This window comes from Pleurodeles waltl, chromosome 2_1 (assembly GCF_031143425.1).
Source record: "Pleurodeles waltl isolate 20211129_DDA chromosome 2_1, aPleWal1.hap1.20221129, whole genome shotgun sequence".
Taxonomy (NCBI): Eukaryota; Metazoa; Chordata; class Amphibia; order Caudata; family Salamandridae; genus Pleurodeles; species Pleurodeles waltl.
In genome coordinates, this window is record NC_090438.1 from 736,701,977 (window position 1) to 736,725,701 (window position 23,725).

A 23,725-nucleotide genomic window follows, 5' to 3' on the forward strand; every position below is an offset into this window, starting at 1 on the left:
GAAAATCATCAAAATGTCTAGACATTAATTTTCACAGTCATTTGTTTCACAATTTTTTAACAGATACCATAAATCTGCCAGTCTCTATGCCTGTTGCTCATTAGCAGTGCTCAATTATTTCTAGAAAATCTCTGCAATGTGCTTTGCTAATACCCCACTAAATTTGCAGAGGGCTCTTATGTTTCCATACTTGGATGACTTGCATATGGGCACTGCACAAAGAGTCCTCAGTTTAGGCATCACTTTTCTTTCAGGGAGACAGCAATACAACCAGCTGGATGTGTTAGATTGCCCATCAGCATTAGATGTGAGTTCTCTCTCTCGCTCTCACACACACACACACACACACACACACTGGATCATGGGATATCCTTCATTTTGCTGCTACACTTATAAATACTGCTGCTACATAAGTTATACAAGTTTTTTTTGTTCAAACACAAAATAGCTCAAAGCTGCTGTGAAAATTGTGCTTCTAATTATTAGGCCTGGGCAGCATTGACTGAGATCTGCTCGTGGAACTCTGTGAAGTGCCGAAAAAACTCCACTGTGCTACGCAAAGTTCTGTGAGTGGCGTAGTTAGGGCAAGTCGTGGTGTTCATGCTGATTTTCAGCGCCACGACTTTCTCCCACACTGTAAAATCAGTGCAAACGGCATCAGTAGACTTCCAGAGGGCGCTAACTTTTTTCTGCTGCTCGAGTAGATTTTCTACTCGAGTGGCAGCTTCCTCAACGCAAGCCGCTGCTTTCTCAATGCAGGTGGTCATGACCTGCTGCGACTGCCCGAGTTCAGAAATCTAACTCGCGCTCACCAACATAGTGATTTCTCTCACTCACACTTGCCAGCTTAATGTTGGCGATACCCGCACGAGAAAAACTCTGCTCCGTGTCACTTGGCGGAGTTTTTCGAAACTCCGCAGTCCGCGCAGAGTTGTCAAAAATCACGCAAACTCTTACCCCTGACTACTAATTATCACAGGACTATTTTCTTCTAATCAGTATAGAAAGTGATCCTGTTTGATCCCATTTGGCTAGTAAAAGGTGACAGTGACCTTAACCCAAGCTTGTGTGACCTTGTGCACAGTAATGGATCTAGACTGACTGCAAGTATCACAATGACCATTATTTATTGTGACATTCTTTGCTCCAGTTTGAAGTTAGTTGCTGCATTGTCAGACCACCCACAGCTGTTTTTTATACTGTAATATAGCCATCTGTTGGATTTGCTTTATCACCTCAGTCTGTGGGTTCCTTTCTCACTCTATTCCCTTGTGGTTCAGTTTGTAGTTCAGTTGCTTGAATGAAGAGTAAATTATGCATGTTAGGCAATACATAGCCCTAGTTCTCTGGCTAAAGATGGACAAAAGTGGTGCAGGTGCTCTAAAATGCACAGAATAAAACTTTGCTTCTGATGACTTAATTAAAACCATCCTCCAGGAATTGTGCTATTATTTACTGGGTAATGCCCTGCACCCCCATACCTTAGAAGGGTGCTTAGAATACTCATCTCTTGGGTAAACAAGGATGCCCAACTAACCCCTTTCCAACATCATAATCCCATTAGATCTACAGAATACCCACTACTGCTCCAGCAAGATCAAACAAGTTAAGGGGTGGTTTTATCATCATCAACAACTTTCCCACATGCCTCATGAGCTCCCTAACACTAAGTTGACATTCCGAGCCACTGGACCCTACGTGCGTGATTCCATTTGCATGGACATGTCCCGTATAGATGTGTTTACATCAAGCATATTACATCCCTTAGTAGGTCAGCCCTATCAGTAATAGGCTTTAGGCTCCTTGCACTGGTAACCAAGGTTACAGTCCAGTGGGACACCAGTTTCCCCTAAGAGAATAATGTATGCTGTTGATAAAAAAGAAGGCTCTCTCTGTTTCTCTTAGATGTTTGTTTTACAGTGTCAAAATATTAAACCTCAAAGTTATTCCATTTGTTGTTCAAGAAAATGTGTTCAAATATACCTAAATACGTAGATATTTACATAAAAGATGTTAAGTTTTGAGCCACTGAAGCATTGCCTGTGGTTAGTCACTTTGGGTTACCCCTCATCAGACATTCAAAACCTATACAGAGAGCCTAAACATAGTTGGAGTTCCGTCACCTTATAAAGGAGGCCTTTGGCCTCGTTCCTCTATTTGGGTTAGATTGGACTGGAGTGGAGTGGGTTGGGTTGGATTGGAATGGGTTGGGTTGGAGTAGGGTGGATTGGACCGGACTGGGTGGATTGGACCGGAGTGGGGGAACAAGACTGAAGAGGGGTGGGTTGGGGTGGAGTGGAGTGAGTATGTTGGATTGGTGTGAGGTGGACTGGAGTGCAGTGGGTGAGATTGGATTGGGCTGGGTTGGTGTGGGGTGGATTGGATTGGAGTGGGATGGATTGTGGTGGATTGGAGTTGGGTGAATTGGGATGTAGTGGAGTGGATTGGACTAGATTGGGCTGAGGTTAGGTGGGTTGGATTTGAGTAGGGCAGATTGAAGTGGGGCGGATTTGAGTGGGGCAGATTGTTTTGAACTGGAGTGGGACAGATTGGAATGGTGCAGATTGTTTTGGATTGGAGTGGTGCAGATTTTTGTGGAATGGAGTGGGTCAGTTTTTTTTAGTTTGGACTCTGGCACATTTTTTAGATTGGAGTAGAGCAGATTGTTTTAGAGTGGGACAGATTGTTTGGGAGAGGGGCAGATTGTCTTGGATTGAGCGGGGCAGATTGTTTTGGACTGGATTGAGGCAGATTGTTTTGAACTGGAGTAGAGCTGAATAGATTGGAACTGACTGTTGTGGACTGGAATGGGGTGTATTGTGGTGGATTGGATTGGAGTAGAGTGGATTGTGGTGGAGTGGGGCAGATTGAATTGGGGGAGGTGGACTGGATTATAGTGGGGTCAACTGGAGTGAGGCGATTGGATTGGAGCAAATAGGAATGGGTCATATTGTTTTGGATTGGAGTGGGGCAGAGTGGAGCAGCTGGGCAGAGTGTTTTGGATGGGAGTGGGGCAGACTGAAGTGTGGCAGATTGGTTTGGAATGGAGTGGAACATACTGGAGTGAGGCATACTGTTTTGGACTGGAGTGGGGCAGATTGGAGTGGGGCATATTGTTTTGGACTGGAGTGGGGCAGATTGGAGTGGGGCATATTGTTTTGAATTGTAGTGGGGCAGATTGGAGAGGGGCAGATTGTTTTGGTTTTCCGTGGGGCAGATTGTTTTGGAATGGAGTGTGGCAGATTGTTTTGGACTGGAGTGGGGCAGATTGTTTTGGATTGGAGTGGCAGACTGGAGTGGGGTGGATTGTTTTAGATTAGAGTTGGGCAGATTGTTTTAGGTTGGAGGGGGGGCGGATTGTTTTGTATTAGCGCGGGCAGATTACAGTGAGCAGCCTTTTTTGGTTTGGAGTGGGACAGATTGGAGTGGGGCAGAATGTTTTGGATTGGAGTGGGGCAGACTGGAGTGGGGTATATTGTTTTGGATTGTAGTGTAGCAAGTTGGAGTTGGGAAGACTGTTTTGGTTTGTCGTAGGATAGATTGGAGTGGGACATATTGTATTGGATTGGAGTGGAGCTGACTGGAGTGGGGCAGATTGATATGAATTTGAGTGGACACAATGGAGTGGGCAGATTGTTTTGGATTGGATTGTGGCAGATTGGTGTGAGGCAGATTGTTTTAGATTGGAGTGGGGCGGACTGAAGTGGGCCAGATTGTTTTGGATTGGAGTGGGCCAGATTGATTTGGATTGGAGTGGAGCGTACTGTTATGAACTGGCGTGGGGCAGATTGTTTTGGATTGGAGTGGTGTAGACTGTTTTGGGTTGGAGTAGGGCATATTGTTTTGGATTGGAATGGGGCAGCTGGAGTGCGGCAGATTAGATTAGGACAGATTACAGTGGGGCAGATTAAAGTGGGGTAGATTGTTTTAGATTAGAGTGGGGTAGATTGTTTTAGATTAGAGTCGGGCAGATTGTTTTGGATTGGTGTAGGGCAGATTGGAGTGGGGCAGATTGTTCTCGATGGGAGTGGGCGGACTGTTTTGAATTAGAGTGATGCAGATTGTTTTTCTCTGAGTGGGGCAGATTGTTTTGGATTGGAGTGGGGAAGATTGTAGTGGGGCAGATTTTTTTGGATTGGAGTGAGCGGATTGTTTTGAATAAGAGTGGTTCAGATTGTTTTTCTTTGAGTGAGGCAGGCTGTTTTGGATTGGAGTAGGGAAGATTGTTTTGGATTGGAATGGGGCAGACTTGAGTGTGGCAGATTTGTTTAGATTTAAGTGGTGCAGATAGTTTTTGATTGGAGTAAGGCAGATTGTTTTGGTTTGGAGTGGGGCAGATTGTTTTGGTTTGGAGTGAGGCAGATTGATTCAGAGTGGTGTGCGGCAGATTGTTTTAGATTGGTGCGGGGCAGATTGGAGTTGGGCAGATTATTTTGGATTGGAGTGGTGCAGATTGTTATGGGTTGGAGTGGTGCAGACTGATTTGGATTGCAGTGGGGCAGATTGTTTTAGATTGTAGTGGGGCAGATTGGAGTGGGACAGACTGGAGTGAGGTAGATTGTTTTAGATTGGAGAGGGTCAGATTGTTTTAGATTAGAGTGGAGCAGATTGTTTTGGAGTAGCGTGAGGCAGAATGGAGTTGGGCAGATTGTTTTAGATTGGATTGAGGCAGATTGTTTTGGATTAGAGTGGTGCAGATTAGTTTAGACTGGAGTGGGGCAGGTTGTTTTGGACTGGACTGGGGCAGATTGTTTTGGTTTGAAGTGAGGCAGATTTTTTTAGAATGAAGTGTAGCAGATTGTTTTGGATTGGTGTGGCACAGATTTTTTTGGGGATTGGAGTGGGGCAGATTTGAGTGGGGTGGGCGGGGAGGATTGGAGTGTGGATTGGAGAGAATGGTTTGGATTGGAGTGGGGTGGATTTATTGGTCTGGGGTGGATTGGATTAGTGTGAGGTGGATTGGTTTGGGTAAGTGGATTGCAGTGGGGCGGATTGGACTGGAGTGGAGTGGACTGGGGTGCAGTGCACAATTATGTGTTAAAGCATAATTTCGGAAATTGCACACCAGAAAGTAACAATGTCGCTTTGCAATGTTTAAAACAAGATAATCCTCATTTTTTTAGAACAGTGCCAACGAGCAAAAACAAAACATGAGTGCAAAGTGAGAAAAGAAGACTTGGCAAAATCAAAGAACCAAATTAACTACAGAAAATACAACTTTGCAATGTTGTTTGTCCTGCTGGGCTCGTTTTTACCAGTCACACACCTTCTGTGTGCAGGGCCCTAGAAGTTGAAAAGAAGTATCTCAGTCACATCAGGAGCAGTGGACAGGCACTGATTAAGTTGAATCAATCAGTGCTTGGTTCCTGCTCTACAGACAGGAACAGAAATGATGCTAGGCCTGCAGTGACCAATTACGAATTTGTTAAGACGAGTGCCAAGCAAGCCAACAAATGGTACACAACGGGGAGGCTCTAAGCCCGCTGTAAGACTACATTAGTCTCGAAGAGATAGTGCATGCACTGTCTAGCCGAGACATAAAAAACAGTAAAGGAAGTAATAAATGAGAAAGCCATTACTTTTTTTTTTAAAAAGCTTGAAAGCAGAGGCAGGATTGGCCAAAGCACCCTGGCTTGCCTCTTCAAGGCAGAGTGGGAATCTCTGCCTGCTGTCTCCAACCCAGGAACACAGTGCTGAGCGGAAGAGAGCCCCTCCGTCCCTGCCACGCCACATGGCCACGCCCTCTTTGCAATAAAACAATCATAAATAGTTATGATTGTTTTATTGTAAAAGGTTTGCATCTGCTGCTGCCGGCAGGGGTGACGCTCCTTTTCCACAGCGGAGGAGCCGCTGCTGCTTATAAGTACATCTGGGATTCTTAAACAATTCCTGCAAAGTCAGAGCATTATAGGTGTAAGAGCACATGTGCATTTCCACTTAGTCTTTGCAAAGATGTGCGAATATGGTCTTTAGATTTTAGGATATTAGGAAGATCATTAGATGCACCACAACCAATGCTAATTTGACCCAGTGGTTGCTGGTAGTGCCCACCAGCACTCATTTTTGGAGACCAGCACTTATTTTTCCTCTCTGGCATTTCCCGAGTGTAGGAGATAGAGGCACACAAAAATGGGAAAGAAAGAGACAGAAGGAAAAACCTTCAGGAAGGAACAAAGAAAGAACCTGCAATTGTGAGAGAGTCAGAAAGTGTCTAGAGGTATAGTAAAGAAGAGCTGAAGTGGCTTCCAGGCTACGCAGACTTGGTGTTTGCAAAGATTACATTTAATAGTGCTGGTAGTGGGCTTGTGAGCATCTCTTTGCACACTGGCACTCATTATACTATAAATTAAGCACTGATCACAACAGTTCATTCCTAAAAAAAATCCCATTAGAAGTGTTTGGAAGCTTGTGCATAAAGAGTTTCAGACACTATCATAGCAATGATCAAATACTATTGTACTGTGAACATTCAACTACCTCCGCTGGGAGTTAGACAGTATTATACATGAAAACTTCACAACTGTACAGTTGAATAATTTTACAATGAATTTGCTATTCATAAGAAGTAGACTGCATAATATTGCATCGACAATAGTGTGACAAAAGCGCAGGTCAAACTGATAAATCTTTCTTCTAACAGTAGGACCCTTCTTGACTTGTCATTAATGTTCCAGTACGTTACACAATCAAAATGGAATCAATGTGTTTTATCCTCCTGGCCTCTTTTTCAAAGAAAGGTATTTGGGCCTTAGGGTAGGCTTGGCAGACAAGTTACTGTTTCGAAAAAAGTTGCAGTTGCCCTGTCCTCCATAACACAAGTGCATTACAGTCAATGGCAAGCTTAACTACAATAGACAGGACAATTGCCAAGTTTTGAAGGACTAGCCTGTGTGCCAAATTCTAAATAAGGAAATAAGGCCCTCTGTTCAAAATTGGAAACATTACAGTAACTGGATAAATGTCTGTGCTTCTATGTTCTCTTCGTTTCCTTTGGGCCCAGATGTTGTGTCTACTTAACCAAGACTGAATAAAACCTAATTTAAGAGGAATGCTCTGAAGTCGTACTTACGTGGGATGAGTAAACCGGTCAATCAGAACAACCTTCTCAACCAAGTCTGCTGCAACGTTTCGGACTAACTCATAGAAGTCATTTTCAGAAAATCCCTCGTTAGGCAGCCAGAAGGAGATGTCATTAGTTAGAGGAGGATACTTGCTGAGAGCCTAAGAGAAAGGTGATAAACAAAAATACAAATAATGGACACATGATCATATTTAAAATGTAATACATGTTCCTTCTGGACAACACAAAGTATAGTTGTATGTTTCCTTAGCGACACGTTTTTCTGTTTGGATGTTGCTAAAATAATTGTCAAATAAAAAAATAAAAAAGGATTACACAAACCTTACAGGCAGAGGCTCACAACCCATTTGGAGTGACCACCTATGAACAGCTGGCACCACAACAATACTTAATGTTGCCCATTTCTAACACATCGAATTAAACATTTTGAATGTGCAAATGGAATTATTTGATACGTTATATTTTAAAAAGTACATGGTTTTATTCTGCTAAAATAATGAACAAAATAGTGAATAAAATAATGAACAAAATAGTATTAATTGTTTTAATGAATTTGAATGGTTTAATTAACTATCAAATAAAGGTTTATATACTTGAGTGCAATAAAACCTAACTGCAGTTAAACAAGAAATAGATACAGTCTTGGACTCTGGCACCCAAGTTAATAAAATCTAAGCACTGTGTGCATACATCTCCTCTAGCAAAAGCCAATATACTTCACAGAACATTTACAGGAGATACAAAGAAGTTTGCATTATTCAGTTATAAGTGCCAACTGCATTTTATATGCAAATTTACGACATTTCCCAATGATCAAACTAAAACAGCTTTTGTTTTCTTATACTTAGGGGGAATGCTGCTAACTGGCATGTTCCATTTGTAGAAATAGATGATCTTTTGTTGTACATTCCTTTGCCTTCGGTGAGCAAATACAGAGGAGAAAGTCACATACTAATTCTCTGGATAGTGAATTATTAACTTTAAGAGAGGACCATAAAGATTTACGGAGTTACATACCTTTAACTGATAAGTTGTTGAGCTTGGTTGGCTTGAAGAGAAAAGTGTGCCATTATTCTACCAAGGTCTATGGAATGAGCTGAAGGATGTACTGCGACCGCCAGGGCCACCGTGGCGGTCTCAGAAGACTGCCAAATTACAAGTTTGGCTTAAGCCAAACCGCCGATACTCCACCCATCCTGCTGCTTTTCCACGGTCCGCTAGTGGTATTACGATGCGGAAGACCGCCAGAATTTTCTGGCGGTCTTGTATCTCTATCTCTGGGATACTCCCGCACACATGCACCCACATACTCCCACACACACACACACACTCACTCACACACTCGCGGCATACACCCCCATTCACACTAACATACATTCACAAACACCACACTCATGCACGCACTCACTATCTCCTCCAGCGCATACATACATCCACACCCCCTTCCCCACCTCCCTCCAGCGCACACATACATTCATGCCCCCTCTCACCCTGCACCGCATACATGCACTCACCCCTTCCACCCACTCAATCGCACTCATGCACTCAATCGCTTACACCCGCACACATGCACTCACCCCTCCACCCCAATCCACCTATACACACGTACCCTGACCCCCAATCCCCAAACACTCACACACACACCCTCACCCCATCCCCAATCACTCACACAGACACGCACCCACAAACACCCCTGTATTCTCGACATTCATACAGGCACTCACACACACACCTACCCTGTCGGACGATCCACTTACCTCATCCTTTGAGGAGGTCGTCCATGAGGGGACGGGTCCCGGCGCTGCCACTGCTGGCAGCGCCCCGCCATCAGGACACCGCTACACCGTATTACGGGTCGTAATACGGCATATGACATCAGTCATAATAGGACGGTCTTAAGACCACCAGGCTGGCGGTCTTTCGGTGCCCGAGGTTTCAGCGGTCTTACAAAAAGACCCCCGAAGTCGTAATGAGGGCCATAGAGTTTATGGACGTAGTGGGGCGTATAGATTATCATTTAGCTCAATGCCATTCAGAGAAAATAAGAGCAGAAATTAAGGTACTAATACCTTCAAAGAAAGAAAAGAGTAGAAATTCAGACACTACTAAACATTTGCAACAAAATAGTATAAAAAAAACCTATTTCAAAAGAAGTGCGAAGAAGAACACAGAATTTAGACATGTACTATCAACTGTCAGGACAATCAGTTACGGACTTTCTGGATCACTTTAAAATATCTAAGAATCTAGATCAGTAATTTACCCTTTCAGAAAGGCAGCAGCAGGGGTAAAATTTAACTAAGTTCCTAAATGGGTAGTGAATACCTGCCAGTCTTCAGTGACTCACATGATTAAAAAAAAAATATGTATGTATATATATATACACACACACACACATCCGCTATATACCATTTTGATTTGTTTTGCTTTTGTACAACATTTACAACACAAACCCCAGTGGGAGTGTCTGTTTGGTACTAGAGAAAAGAGACAGATTTATCCTCAAGAGCAGACACACCTAGAACTACGTTTCCCATCATGTCTTAGGGGTGGCCACCAATCGTCTGCCTCCACATCAGTAAGATTGCTATGATTGGCTGCATAGTCAAAGGACACCACGCCCCAATATGACACTTGCCACCTTTTAGCAGCATCTTCCTTCATCTCGGTGATCTCTTTGGCAGACTGAGGGGATTTGGACTAGGTTCCCTGCTAAACATTTTCCTTGACAATGTAAGCGAATAGCCTCTAGGATGGGGATAAGTGCTGCATGCCGCCTCTTCCTCTTCAGGTCTAGTTTCGCCGCCCTCCCACTTTGAAACATTTCCAATCTAGAAGTAATGGGTATTTGATATCTTTACAGTTTGCAGTGTTTACTAAACCTATCTATGGGCCCAATTACTCTAAAGAAACATTAGCATATTTGGGACAAAATTCACTGCCTGCGAGGAAGTAACCCATTTATACAGGGGCATGGTCATTTGTTTTATTCTGTTGGCAATATGTAGAACAAAATACCACTAGATAACCATCTGTCCCAGTCCTTCCGAGACTACATTATGGTAACTAACCATGTTATGACTATTTCTGAACTCCTTTGAATCTTGTACTATGCTATTGTTTATAAGGAAACGTTATGATGTTTTAAGTGAGTGACTACAGGAAGTGCTTGCCCTGGTCCTGACCAAGTTGTAAGCACAAGCCCAAAGTTGGATGAATCAGGGATGCATGGATGTATTCATGACTTTGCTGTATTTCCACAGAATCACCTTTTCATGTGTGTAGCATGTCATTTGCAGTGCCACCATTGAGGAACTAGTGGGCTCACTATGTTTTATTTTACCGCGAATGCCCTCTATCATAATGATTCTCCACTCCTAGGTTACCGCATTTGCATGGTGCAGGTTAGCAACCCTTCTTTCACCATCATGCATTTGTGCTCACCAATTGTATAGGGATCCTATATCTTCACTTCCCTGAAGAATGCCCTGGACCTTTCATAGGCCATCAGTTAGGGGGAGAAACATGTCGACAATAAATTGGATGTATTGGCTATTGTACCTATAAAACATCCCCCTTTTTGTTTTTAAGATGTTATGTATACCTAGGGTACTCACCAAAAAAGGAAATTCCCACTGATTTACCTTAAGGTATTTTTAATCCCCGCTCTAACTAGCTATCAAACTTTATCTAAAAACTTCCTCATAAAGTGCAGGTAGAGTCTGCCCTGGTAATAACATCTTACCAGGTTGGGGTAGGAAGCCGATGATGAAGCATGACACATTACGTGGTGAGGTTTCTTTATCCAAAAATACTGAATCATGTTTTATAACCAAGGGCAGCCAACACCAACACAGAACAAAACAAATTGTTCAATATTGTCACTGTGCCCGTACCTTTGTGTCTAGATTCACATGAATAAGCCAATGAAAATTACTGTGCAGGTGGGCAGGAAAAACAAAATGTTTGCACTAGGGAGTTCAAGAAACTGTAGATATATATATTAAGGCTGCTCAATGTTTCCTGTGAATAAGAAAAAGCTTCCAGAGGAGGTTATGGCTGTTGATTTCCATTTGCCTTTTGGTCCCGAATGTATTCATACACATATGATTTCTTTGGCTTGTTTTTGGAACTATCATCTAAAGATATGTTTTGACCTACGGGATGCACCTCAACATACAGTTATTTAGGTATGTTGCTTTTGACATTGCATAATCCCACCACTGATGGGTGGTCAAACATTTAGTGTCAGCACAGTTATAATATCATGTGAACCATCCAAGAGTCACCCTTCAAAAGCAAGCTTTAGCAGGTCTAGCAATACCTCATGTTTTTGGTTTGGTGACTACTTATTATATCAGTGATATGTCTGGCAAGAAAATACACAAGTGGGTTACCTCCACATAGATTTAATTTTAAAATTGATATGGAGCCTTATGCTCCCATACTATGTGCCGTAAATACATGCATTAACAGTATCAGAAACAGAATACCCTAAAGAATATGGCCAGCAAATCTGTTAAGAAACCCAAATATGTTAATTAAACTAGACCCCAGAGTAGCAAATCATCTAGTCAGAGTCCAAGATCGTGAAAAATGGAAAAGTGTGTTCTACACAAAGATTGGTGTCTTTCAATTTCATGTCATACCTTTTGGCATTGCAATGCTTCTTTATCCTTTCAATACTTCATAGATGAGGGGCTGAAATAGTACTTAGATGCAGTCTGTATAATTTACCTGGATTATATGCTGGACTTGTCAGAACCTTACAAGACACACATAAAACTCATCAAGGCATTCTTATAACAATTGAGAGATCATCATCTTTTCGCTAGGATGTATAGGTGTGCATATCATTCTACTTCTGTAGGGTTTCTGGATTATATATTTACACTTAAGAGCATTAAGGTGGATGAGAACTAAGTGTAAGCAATTGTGAAATTGCCATTGTGAACCTCAATAAGCATTATACAGAGATTTTTGGGCTTTGACAATTTCTATAGATGGTTCATGTATCAGTTTTCTGAAATAGACCCATCACCAGATTACTATTAACAATTCAGATTGGATCGTTTTTTCTAAGGCCCTGATGTAGCAACTTCCCAACAAATGGAACCAATGCTTCTTATCATGAAATGGGAGCTGTTATGTCTCAATGATAACCAAATACTGGGTAGGTTTATCTAGTAGCTTATATTTCTAAAACTCTTTAGCAAGCAAAGTTAAAATATACCATCACTGAAAAAGACCTTTTGGTGATTTAGCGGTCTTTAGAAAGATGTGGGCATTACTTTTTGGAGATGAACATACTGTAGAGGCAAAAACTGATAAAAGGTTAGCAATTTGGCTCAAGCAAGAGGCTCAACACCCCAACTCAGCTGGACCTTGCTCTTCTACGATCATGATTTTGAGATTAATTACAGATCATATCCCAGGAATGGTAAAGCACATACTCTGCACCATCACACACAATGATTAGTGACTCACCAATAATTTTGTCATCAAAGATTTAAAATAGTAATTCTGTTGTTTTAATAAACGTGAATCATTCTTGACAAAGGTACACACAAAAATGTATCTCTTTGCAAGCAAACCTTTATAAAAGAACACAAAGACCGAAAAGAGCAGGGAATATTCTATCAAGGAAAAGCTGTGTTCTGGCCAGCAGTTCATCTATGTCTTAAGGGTGTGAACTGAATTAATGATTGTACCATTTCTGGGAATTCTATACCAGCTAAACAGTTAGCGGATGTTTTTTATAGCTAACCCTATTTTCAGACATGAAGCAATATGCTCAAACATCTTCCATTTATGCGCTGATAAAGAGTTTTCAAATTAACTATTGAGGACATTACCTGTTCCGCCAACACCCCAGCATGCTGTGTCAATGGGGAGTTATCTATAAATCAAAATTGTCTATAATTTTGGCGGTTGCAGAATGTTCAACCAAACTAGATAATTTTATTGCATTAGTATGATTAACCACTTCAAAAGATTTAGCACAAATCGATGCACAGCACATAATTCGATAACATAGTATTCCACCAGTGGTGATTACTTATAGGCAGTCCCAATTCACCTCAGGAGTTTGGTCTGCCTTGTGTAAGTAATTAGATATGAACGTCTGTCTGTCTATTAGTTATCAACCCCGAGACAGATGGACAGACTAAGAGATTGAACCAATTAGTAGAACAATTGTTAAGATGTCAAGCTTTCCAGAAAGCAGTGTACTGGAGTAAAATGTTGCATTTATCAGAATTAACATGCAATACCAAACATTCACCTACTACGATATCATCTTCATTCTGCATGCATGAACATCACCCCAAAATATTGTCACTAGATACATTCCCATCGACATCAGTCACTTCGGTATAAAAAACATTTAATTGGCTTGAGGAGATTTCAAAAATCAGCACAAGAAACTTTAGAAAAAGCTACAGCTAGATATAAGCTATATGCTAATCACAAATAACCTATATGCCAATCGCAAATGACTCTTGTACCTAAGCACACGGTGGGCCACAAAGTTTGCTTACTTACTTAGAATGAACATCCTCTAAGAAACAACCAAAATTTGTTGGTCCATTTCTAAATTAATATATGGATAATCCACCTACTTTGAGTACATGGATATTGATCTGTATTCAACCTATCTTTGTTGAAATCCTATTTAGCACAAATATGTCTTACACCACAAGTGAGTTCTGAAAATCAATGTGAAGTACGAAAGACTTTAGATGCAAATGTTGTTAGAAAATATTTGGAACGTCTGGGAGACTGGAAGTAGTTTCTAAGGAGATGGGAACCAGCTTTCAATCCTCATGCCCCATAGTTGGCACATAAATTAAAAAAAATCTGAACTTCCACTGCTGAAACCCCCATCTTTTTTGGGGGGCGGGGGGTCACTGTCATTTTATGTAACACCCTGAACTCAGAAGGTGACATTCATTTTGGGGAATGAAAGGCTGATAGTGCATTCCGAATGTTGGAGCCACTTGGCTTTGAATCTTTGAAAGATGCACGATACAAAGGTATCTGAATGCAAATTTTGAATCTATATTTCCCATAAAGCCACACATCTCTCACAATGTTCAGAAATGGCAGTGACCATTTTGAAGTTACAAAGTATATGTTTCCGCATGGTCCGAACCTCCCATCCTGGATAATACAAATACTTTGTCACCAAAGCCAGAATCCAATTGCCAGATCTTGTTAAAATCTTGAAGATTGTCTGTTTTCCTTTTTAAAATATGAATGAAAGTCGAAGCTTAACACAGAGAAATATTCAAAGTAATATGGTCAATGCTAGAGAAAAAAAAATTTAAGTACGATTTCAGGGTTAGCCTTAAAGGAGTATAGAACTCATATTTTTGTTGCACATTTTGGTTTCTAAAACTATGTGAGGAAATGGAAAAATACTCCTGACCATCGAAATACCATAATGTATATATTGTGTTTAAATGATTAAAGAAAATAACTTTGGATGTATATTAAAAATCAGAGATTGTGCACATATAACCAGTTCCAATAATGTTAGAGCTCCACCAATACTTCAAACAGTCAGAGTCATAGACATATGCTGAAGAAATCCACTATGACCCACTAGAAGTTAGAGAATAGCAAAGGGCCGAACCAGCATAGTGTGATATTCAGTGTCTCTGGCCCGTATTTATACTCCGTTTGCGCCGAATTAGCGTCGTTTTTTTCGACGCAAATTCAGCGCAAAACTAACGCCATATTTATACTTTGGCGTTAGACGCGTCTAGCGCCAAAGTATGGGCAAATAGCGTCATTTTTTTGCGTGAACGCCTTCCTTGCGTTAATGAGATGCAAGGAAGGCGTTCCCGTCTAAAAAAATGACGGCGACGCAATTGCGTCGTATTTATACTCCCGGGCAAAAATCACGCCCGGGAGTGGGCGGGGCAAAAAACCCCGCATTTGCGCCACTTTTTAACGCCTAGGTCAGGGTAGGCGTTAAGGGGGCTGTGGGCTCAAAATGAGCCCACAGGTGCCCTCCCATGCCCCCAGGGACCCCCCCTGCCACCCTTGCCCACCCCAGGGGGACACCCAAGGATGGAGGGACCCATCCCAGGGACATTCAGGTAAGTTCAGGTAAGTATAATTTTTTATTTTTTTTAATTTTTTTTGGTGGCATAGGGGGGCCTTATTTGTGCCCCCCTACATGCCACTATGCCCAATGACCATGCCCAGGGGACATAAGTCCCCTGGGCATGGCCATTGGGCAAGGGGGCATGACTCCTGTCTTTACTAAGACAGGAGTCATTTAAATGGCATCTGGGCGTCGAAAAAAATGGCGCAAATCGGGTTGAGGCGATTTTTTTGCCTCAACCTGACTTCCCCATTTTAAGACGCCCTAACGCCATTTTCCCCCTACGCCGGCGCTGCCTGGTCTACGTGGTTTTTTTCCACGCACACCAGGCAGCGCCGGTCTGCTAGCGCCGGCTAACGCCATTCCATAAATATGGCGCCCGCATGGCGCTTCAGAATGGCGTTAGACGGCGCTAAATCTTTTTACGCTAAACTGCGTTAGCGCAGTTTAGCATCAAAAAGTATAAATATGGGCCTCTGTTTTTTAACACAATGTCTGTAATGTTGGAGTTCCTCCAATATCAGGAGAGGCTTGCGGCAAGGTAAAGGTGGGGGCCGCGCGCAGGGGGAGGGGGTGGGAGGGTTAAAATAAAATTAGAAATAAAAAAGCACTTACCTCGTCCACTGCGCGCCGCTCCTCCATCCCTCGTTGACTGCAGGCACAGGCTCCCAGACTGCCCAGCTGCCAATACTGACGCTGCTCAAAGCAGCATCAGGATTGGCTGGGAGCACCCAGTCAGGGCACTCCCAGTCAGACTGGGAGCCTGTGCAGGCTCTCTTCAGCCCAGCTTGTTTGGCCAGCCCGAGACGGCCAGCCAAACACACATGTGCTTTAAGGGGGAAGGCTGAGCACCCCCCTTCACTTCTCGTTACCCAAGTGGCCCCGCCCTTTTACAAAACAACGATAAATAACAGAGTTTATTATCGTTGTTTGGTAAAAGTTTTGCTGCTGGCAGGTGGGCGGGGTGACGCTCCTCCACACTCATGGAGGAGACGCCCCTGTCCAAAATCCCAGAAAGTCTAAAGCAAATTTGGAGACATCCACATGTAGATGCCAGCACACAGCAGAGTGACGAGTCAGAGTGGTGATGTTAAGTGCCTGTTTTCTATCATATGCAAGGTTGGCTGTCGAAACAGAAACATGGAACAACAGCAGTTCATTGCTCCCGTTGAATCCGGAAATCAAGTTAGTGCATGCTCAGAATGTATTCATAGCTACAAACTGAGGGACGCATTTCCCTTTTAAGCTGAATTATATTACAAAATAAGGTTGCTCCCTGTGAGTAAGTTCAACACAGAAGCCTATTAGGGGTCCAATTTACAACTTGCAATGTCATAATGGACAGATGTATCCAGTGTTTAAGATAATGATGGTGGAAGATATTTTGGAAATGGAGACAATATTTGAGAAGAGGGGTGTATGTGAGTATGAACAAATTAAAGAAGTCGAAAATGCCTAGTAAACAAGACTGTCAGGGATATAGGCCACCATTATGACAATAAAAACCGCCTACTGCCGCGGCGACGGACGCCAAAAGACCGTCGCCACGGCTACCATCCATCTGCCATAATATGACCATCGCCAGATTTCAGCCACAAGAAGGGCAGAAATCCATCTGTGGCCATACTAGCGGATTCTGGTAAGGTGGTGCTGCTACCACCAGCAGCGCCACAGCAGTAGACCGCCGCCAGCCATATTATGAAACATAATACGGCCTGGCGGTGTTCTGCTGGTGGACGCTGCTGGCAGTAGCAGCGCCCCTTCCCGTTCCCTGCCGGAAGACCCCCCTGCATCCAGGTAAGTCGGGTCTCCGACAGGGGAGGGGGTTGTTGTGTATGTGTGTGTGGGGGGGGTGCATGTATGTGTGAGTGTATGCATGATTGCAAGTGTGTGTTTAGTATTTGCGTGTGTGTATGGAAATGTGAATGCGTGTATGTTTAGGAATGTGAATGCGTGTATGTATGGAAATGTGAAAGTGTGTCTGTGTGTATGTTTTGATGTGTGTGCGAATGGATGAATGCATGCTTCTATGTATGTGGGGATGAGTGTGTGGATGAGTGTGTATGTGCGTGAATGGGGGTGTGGATGTAGGGAGGATGAGGGGTTGTTTGGAGAGGTTTGGGGGGTAGGTGGCCTCCTATCACTGACAGGGAAGGAATTCCATGTCACTGATAGGGCCTACTGCCATGGTTTTCGTGGCTTTCGAACACCACGAAAACCATGGTGGTAGGCAGGGTCATGATACTGCTGGTGGCACAATGGCGGCCGCCGGGCTGGAGATTGTTATCTCCAGCCACGCGCCTGCTACCGCCATGGCGGTCGGAGTAGTACATTGGCGGGTTGGCTTCAGCTAACCCGCCCACATCATAATGTGGCGGTAAGTACTGCCAGCCTGTTGGCGGTACTACCACCACATTAGCTCAGACCGCCGGGGTCATAATGTCCCCCATAATATGCTTTCCTAGTACAAAATACAATAATGATATAGAGAAGATGATGGGGGCACTTAGCTAGAGACCTCAGCTAAAGAAATGGTGGAAGTTACGGAATGTCAAAGAAAACAACTGAATAAGGAGCGGAAGGAAACAATGGGGTATATATGAATATGTTTATCCACTATATATGAGCTAAATATCACTAAACTAATATATGATTTAAGTAAAAGTTGGCCTGGTTAAAAAGATCTCCAATACAAAAACAAAAATTACACATTAAAGTGTTAACATCACACTGATCATCCCCAGATAGAGGCCAAAGCCAAGCTAATAGTTTTCAGAGCATCAGAGGAGAGGGAGAGTCAAACTGAGCCTCAAACATCTTAACTAGTGAGCAAATGACTGAGAATATAAGGCAGTGGGTACGAGGTATTTGAACCCATTAGTCCGACCTTTCTCACCAGGGACAGTAGACAATGATATTTTGCGTAATAGGATAGGAAATAAATTATAGATATGATGCCAATCTACGACTCAAAAGAAAAGCAGAACATTCAAAATTGTAAAATGGTTGAAGCGTTGTCATGAATTGCAAGGTTTAGGAATACCATATTTCAATGTGGGTCAATTTAAGACGGTTCATTCTTTGGGTACAGAACTAAGAAAAGTGGTTTCAGTTTTTATGAACATTGACAAGAGAAGCAATAGGCACTATATGCAATAATGACTTGATAAGGAGAAAGATAAGTACTGGACTGGCCATTCTGTCACTCTGGCCTTTTACTGGAAAACTGCAGATTAGAAGGCTGCTTTCACAGCCGGATCATCAGTCATGACTTAACCACAGTCCTTGACCGATTCTAGTCACAGCCTCCCCCAATGTGCGGTTGTTTTGAACATTTTCATCACAGTAGATTTTGGTATCCAATCCAGTCCTGAGCAAGATACGCCTCTTGGGTGGTTCAATAGTATAATAGAAAACAAATCATAAATTCCTGCCCACTGCAGGTACAGAGTAATACAATAACTAGAGGAGGATAAGAGATGTTGAAGGGATTATGTTAAAATAAAACGTTTATTGGGAATGAAATACTCTAGATTTAAACAGATAAGGGGTCCTGTTGATTTTGTGAGTTATAGGAGATCAAAATCAGCCTACAAAAAAAGGAGGGTGAATGTAAGGAGAGGGTTGGAATAAAAAAAACTGGCAGGTAATGTACTGTTTCTTTAAATACTCTTGCTCTTTAATAGGAGCAAATCATCATTAGCATTTGCTCTGGATAGGGAACTATTGTGCTCACCAGTGCACAATATGTCCAGGCCTCTTGTTAGCTATCAGTTTGTTATACATGGAAAATTGAGCTCAAGTCGAGTTATCAAGCAGTGGTAAGTTATACTAAAAATATATAGAAAGAATTGGCTTAAGTTCAGATGCCTGTTGACTCAGATTCTATCTGTACTGTGAGTGGCGGATTTAGCTGCGTCTTCAGAGTCCTCCAACTCGTACTCCCCTGCAGTTTGTCATCTTCATACTGACACCCTCATTTTATGCTGGGGATCTTGTATTATTGCAGAATATTCTACACTGTGGAGGATTAACATTACTAACATGAGAAGTCGGAGAGACTATCTGGAGTGTTTCTGGGAACTTTGTTCAACTGGAAATATTTAGCAAGTTCCCATTTATAACAGAACCCTATAAGTAATTAAGCTATTGATTAGGTTTTGCACCACAAAGGTACTGAATTGACAGGAGTAACCAGAGACCTTGCAAATGTCTTGAAAATATTCGGACCCCCGAATCAAAAATAATCACTGCCTGTCTGCTACATAAGTAACAACGTGTAGGACATCTTTATACCTAGTGCCAAAAATATTATGTAAATTGCAAAGAAGCAAATGTTTTGTTACGACAAATGCAGTTTTTTAATGTGGCTACATGGTTAGCGATCTATTTCATAGCATTCAGTAAAAAATATTCACATATTTGAAAAGTACATAATATGGTAAAATCAAATTCAATGATTAATGAGTTTTTCATTTATGTGTTTTTAGGGCCAACACTAGAATTGATTCGAAGTGTACATTTAGTATTTTTTATTGCAATGGCATATTATGATGGCAATAAACTTTATTTGATTTCCCGAATTAGAAGTGGTAAGAATATTCTTAACATTTAAATAGTTAAGAACAGCCCCAGTGCAACTAAATAAGAGTCATGTCTTCTGTCTGGCAAAAACACTGTCTCACTTAGAACATCAAATCAGCATGGTGTCTGATCACGCCTCTCAATTAAATGTCCACATTCTATGAAAACTTCTTCTGTTTTCTGCCTTGGCCAATCCTCTTTTATATCAACTGCCACATCTCAAATTACATGTAGCGCATCTTCTCAATTGAAGCTGTAGTCCATGGATGTCAAACCTGTAGTAAGGACCCTGCAAATTAACCCCTTCACTGCCAGGCCTTTTTCCCTCAGGTGCCACTCCTTTTTTTTGCTATTTGGGGCAGTTCGCACTTAGGCCCCCATAACTTTTTGTCCACATAAGCTAACCACGCCAAATTTGCGTCCTTTTTTTCCAACATCCGAGGGATTCTAGAGGTACCCAGGGTTTGTGGGTTACCCTGAAAGTGACCAAGAAATTACCCAAAATACAGCGAAAAATTCGTAATTTTTTTTAAAAAATGGCTTCAGAAGAAGGCTTGTGTTTTTTTTCCTTGAAAATGGCATCAACAAAGGGTTTGCGGTGCTAAAATCACCATCTCCTCAGTTTTCAGGAACAGGCAGACTTGAATCAGAAAATCCAATTTTTCAACACAAATTTGGCATTTTACTGGGACATACCCCATTTTTACTATTTTTCGTGCTTTCAGCCTCCTTCCAGTTAGTGACAGAAATGGGTATGAAACCAATGCCAGATTCCAGAAAGCTAAAAATTTCTGAAAAGTAGTCAAAATGTGGAATTCAGCAAGAGGTAATTTGTTTAGATCCTGCAAGTTTTTCCTACTGAAAATAACAGCTGAAATAAAAAAATATTGAAATTGAGGTGAAAAATCCAGTCATTTTTCTCCACGTTTTACTCTGCGGTGTCACATTTTTTAAAGCACTATACCATTACGTCTGCTGGACTCTTCTGGTTGCAGGGATATATAGGGCTTGTAGGTTCATCAAGAACCCTAGGTACCCAATAAATGAGCTGCACCTTGCAATGGGTTTTCATTCTATACCGGGTATACAGCACATCATTTGCTGAAATATAAAGAGTGAAAAATAGGAATCAAGAAAGCCTTTCTATTTCCAAAATGGGCATAAGATAAGGAGTTGAGAAGCAGTGGTTATTTGCACAGCTCTGAATTCTGGGGTGCCCATACTAGCATGTGAATTACAGGGCATTCCTCAAATAGACGTCTTTTTTTACACATTGTCTTACATTTAGAAGGAAAAAATGTAGAGAAAGACAAGGGGCAATAACACTTATTTTGCTATTCTGCGTTCCCCCAAATCTCCCGATACAAATGGTACCTCACTTGCGTGGGTAGGCCTAATGCTCATGACAGGAAACGCAACATGGACACATCACATTTTTACATTAAAATCTGAAGTGTTTTTTTTGCAAAGTGCCTAGCTGTAGATTTTGGCCTCTAGCTCAGCCGGTACCTAGGGAAACCTACCAAACCTTTGCATTTTTTAAAACTAGACACCTAGAGGAATCCAGGATGGGGTGACTTGTGGGGCTCTCAACAGGTTCTGTTACCTAGAATCCTTTGCAAACATTAAAATTTGGCAAAAAAAAAACAATTTTTTCCTCACATTTTGGTGACAGAAAGTTCTGGAATCTGAGAGAAGCCACAAATTTCCTTCCACCCAGCGTTCCCCAAAGTCTACTGATAAAAATGGTACCTCACTTGTGTGGGTAGGCCTAGTGCCCACGACAGGAAATGCCCCAAAACAATATCTGGACACATCAAAATTATCAAATACAAAACTACCTGTTTTTTGCAGGGATGCACCTGTGTTTTTGGTCCTAGGCTCTGCAGCCATTTAAGGGAAACCGACCAAACCAAGACATTTCTGAAAACTAGACATTCGAAGGAGTCCAGGGAGGTGTGACTTGCGTGGATCCCCCAATGATTTCCTACCCAGACTCCTCAGCAAACCTCAAATGTAGCTAAAAAAATCACATTTTGCCCACATTTCTGTGTGGGATCACCGCACCGGGACCAATTTCCTACCACCCAACATTCCCCTCAGTCTCCCGGTAAAAATGATACCTCACTTGTATAGCTGGGCCAAGTGCCTGTGACAGGGAAGAGCCAAAAACATGTTGAAGTTGGGGGGGGAACCATAGCGGGTCCATAAGGGCAGTTTGAAAAAAAAACATTTTTAGGCTGACAAGTGCAGCAGAATTTCTATCGCTATAGAAGAAACAATGCTGGGTGGTAGGAATTTTGTGGATTCCAGCAGATTCCAGAAGGTTTCCTTGGAGGTTTGCAGGGCATTGTGGGTAAGAAAATGGTGCGGGTGCATGTTAAGCACACTACCCTGGACTCACCCAGATGTTTAGTTTTCAGATGTGTCTAGGTCTTGTGGATTTTTCTACATGACAGTGTTCCAAAGTCCAAAAAGTACAACTCTCACCATTCAAAGTGGGTCGATTTTGAGAGTTAGCCAAGCTCTCATGGCCCAAATGTAAAACCAAAACCCAAAATAATCAAATATTGCTTGCTGTGGGATAAGATGTTTTAGTGTGCAGGGAGACAGCTGAAAGACTGTTACCCCTTCAGTTGGGGTGGGGGCACAACCAGGCCCATACTAATTGGTAGCCACCACCCCACTATTTCTTTTTTTTAATTACCTGACATCTAGTAGACTTTCTGCCCCCCCAGGGTGTGGATTAGGGATAATTGCCCCATCTGCCCACTGCTGGGCAGAATAACTTTGGCCCCATTTATTTGGGGTGGGGGTATGGCCATACCCCCACCTCCTTATTTTGAAAAATAAATCTTCCCAGGTCTCTGGTGGGCTTTCTGCCCCCCTTGGGGACAGATGGGCCTTCAAAAAATAGGCCGATCTGCCCCCAAGGGGGGAAGATATGGCCAACAGCAATGTGCCCCCGGGGAGTGACGCTCGCCCAAGGGGCTGCCCCCCCAAATAAAACACACACATACCAATCCCTGGTGCCTAAGTGGTTTTTGCCCCCGGGGGGGCAGATTGGCCTAATAAAAATTGTCGATTTGCCCCCAAGGGGGGCAGAAATGGCCTAAAGACAACTTGCCCCCCCCTCGGGGAGCGACCCTTGCCTAAGGGGTCGCTCCCCATATATAAAAAATAAATAAAAAAATCCCTGGTGTCTAGGGTTTTCTGCTCCCCCCGGGGGCAGATCGGCCTAATTACAATAGGCTGATCTGCCCCCAAGGGGCCTAAGAGGTCGCTCCACTCATGTGAAACTGACAAAAAAAAAATCCCTGGTGTCTAGTGGTTTCTGCCCCCCTTGGGGACAGATTGGCCTTATAAAAATAGGCCGATCTGCCCACAAGGGGGGCAGAAATGCACTAAATACAATTTTCCCCCAGGGAGTGACCCTTGCCTAAGGGGTCACTCCCCATATATTAAAAAATAAAGTAAACAAAAAAAATATTATAATAGGCCGATCTGCCTCCGGGGGGCGGCTCTTGCCTAAGGGGCAGCTCCCATTATGTGTAAATATAAGTAAAAAAAAAATCTCTGGTGTCTAGTGGTTTATGCCCCCCTTGGGGGCAGATCGGCCTAATTATAATAGGCCTATCTGGCCCTAGGGGGGGCAGAAATGGACTAAAAATACATTGCCCCCTTATTCAATAAAAAAAAATATTTAAAAAATGGTGTCTAGTGACATTTCTGATCGGGCAGCAGAAATGCAGAGAGAAACATCAAAGGAAAGGAAAGGCCTTTCATTACTTTGATGCCTTTCCCTGCCAATGCAAGAGCATTTTTCCTCCGATCCGCACTGGAAGCTGAGCTTCCAGCACGGAGGGGTAGGCCTCTGATGAGGTCAGCGCGCAATCACGTGCTGACGTCATCAGATGCCACGGGGGGTTGGGGTGGAAGGGGAAACA

General features: G+C 42.6%; 1 protein-coding gene across 7 annotated transcripts in view; it reads right to left on the bottom strand.

Annotated features, from left to right (window-relative positions):
• The window catches only part of FARS2 (phenylalanyl-tRNA synthetase 2, mitochondrial), a 1,511,864-nt gene that overhangs the window by 361,207 nt on the left and 1,126,932 nt on the right, over positions 1-23,725 (bottom strand). For all 7 annotated transcript variants that reach the window (XM_069217436.1, XM_069217450.1, XM_069217415.1 and 4 more), the window contains one exon: positions 7,070-7,221. In XM_069217436.1, the coding sequence (XP_069073537.1) occupies positions 7,070-7,221 (152 nt within the window). The remainder of the gene's footprint in view (positions 1-7,069; positions 7,222-23,725) is intronic.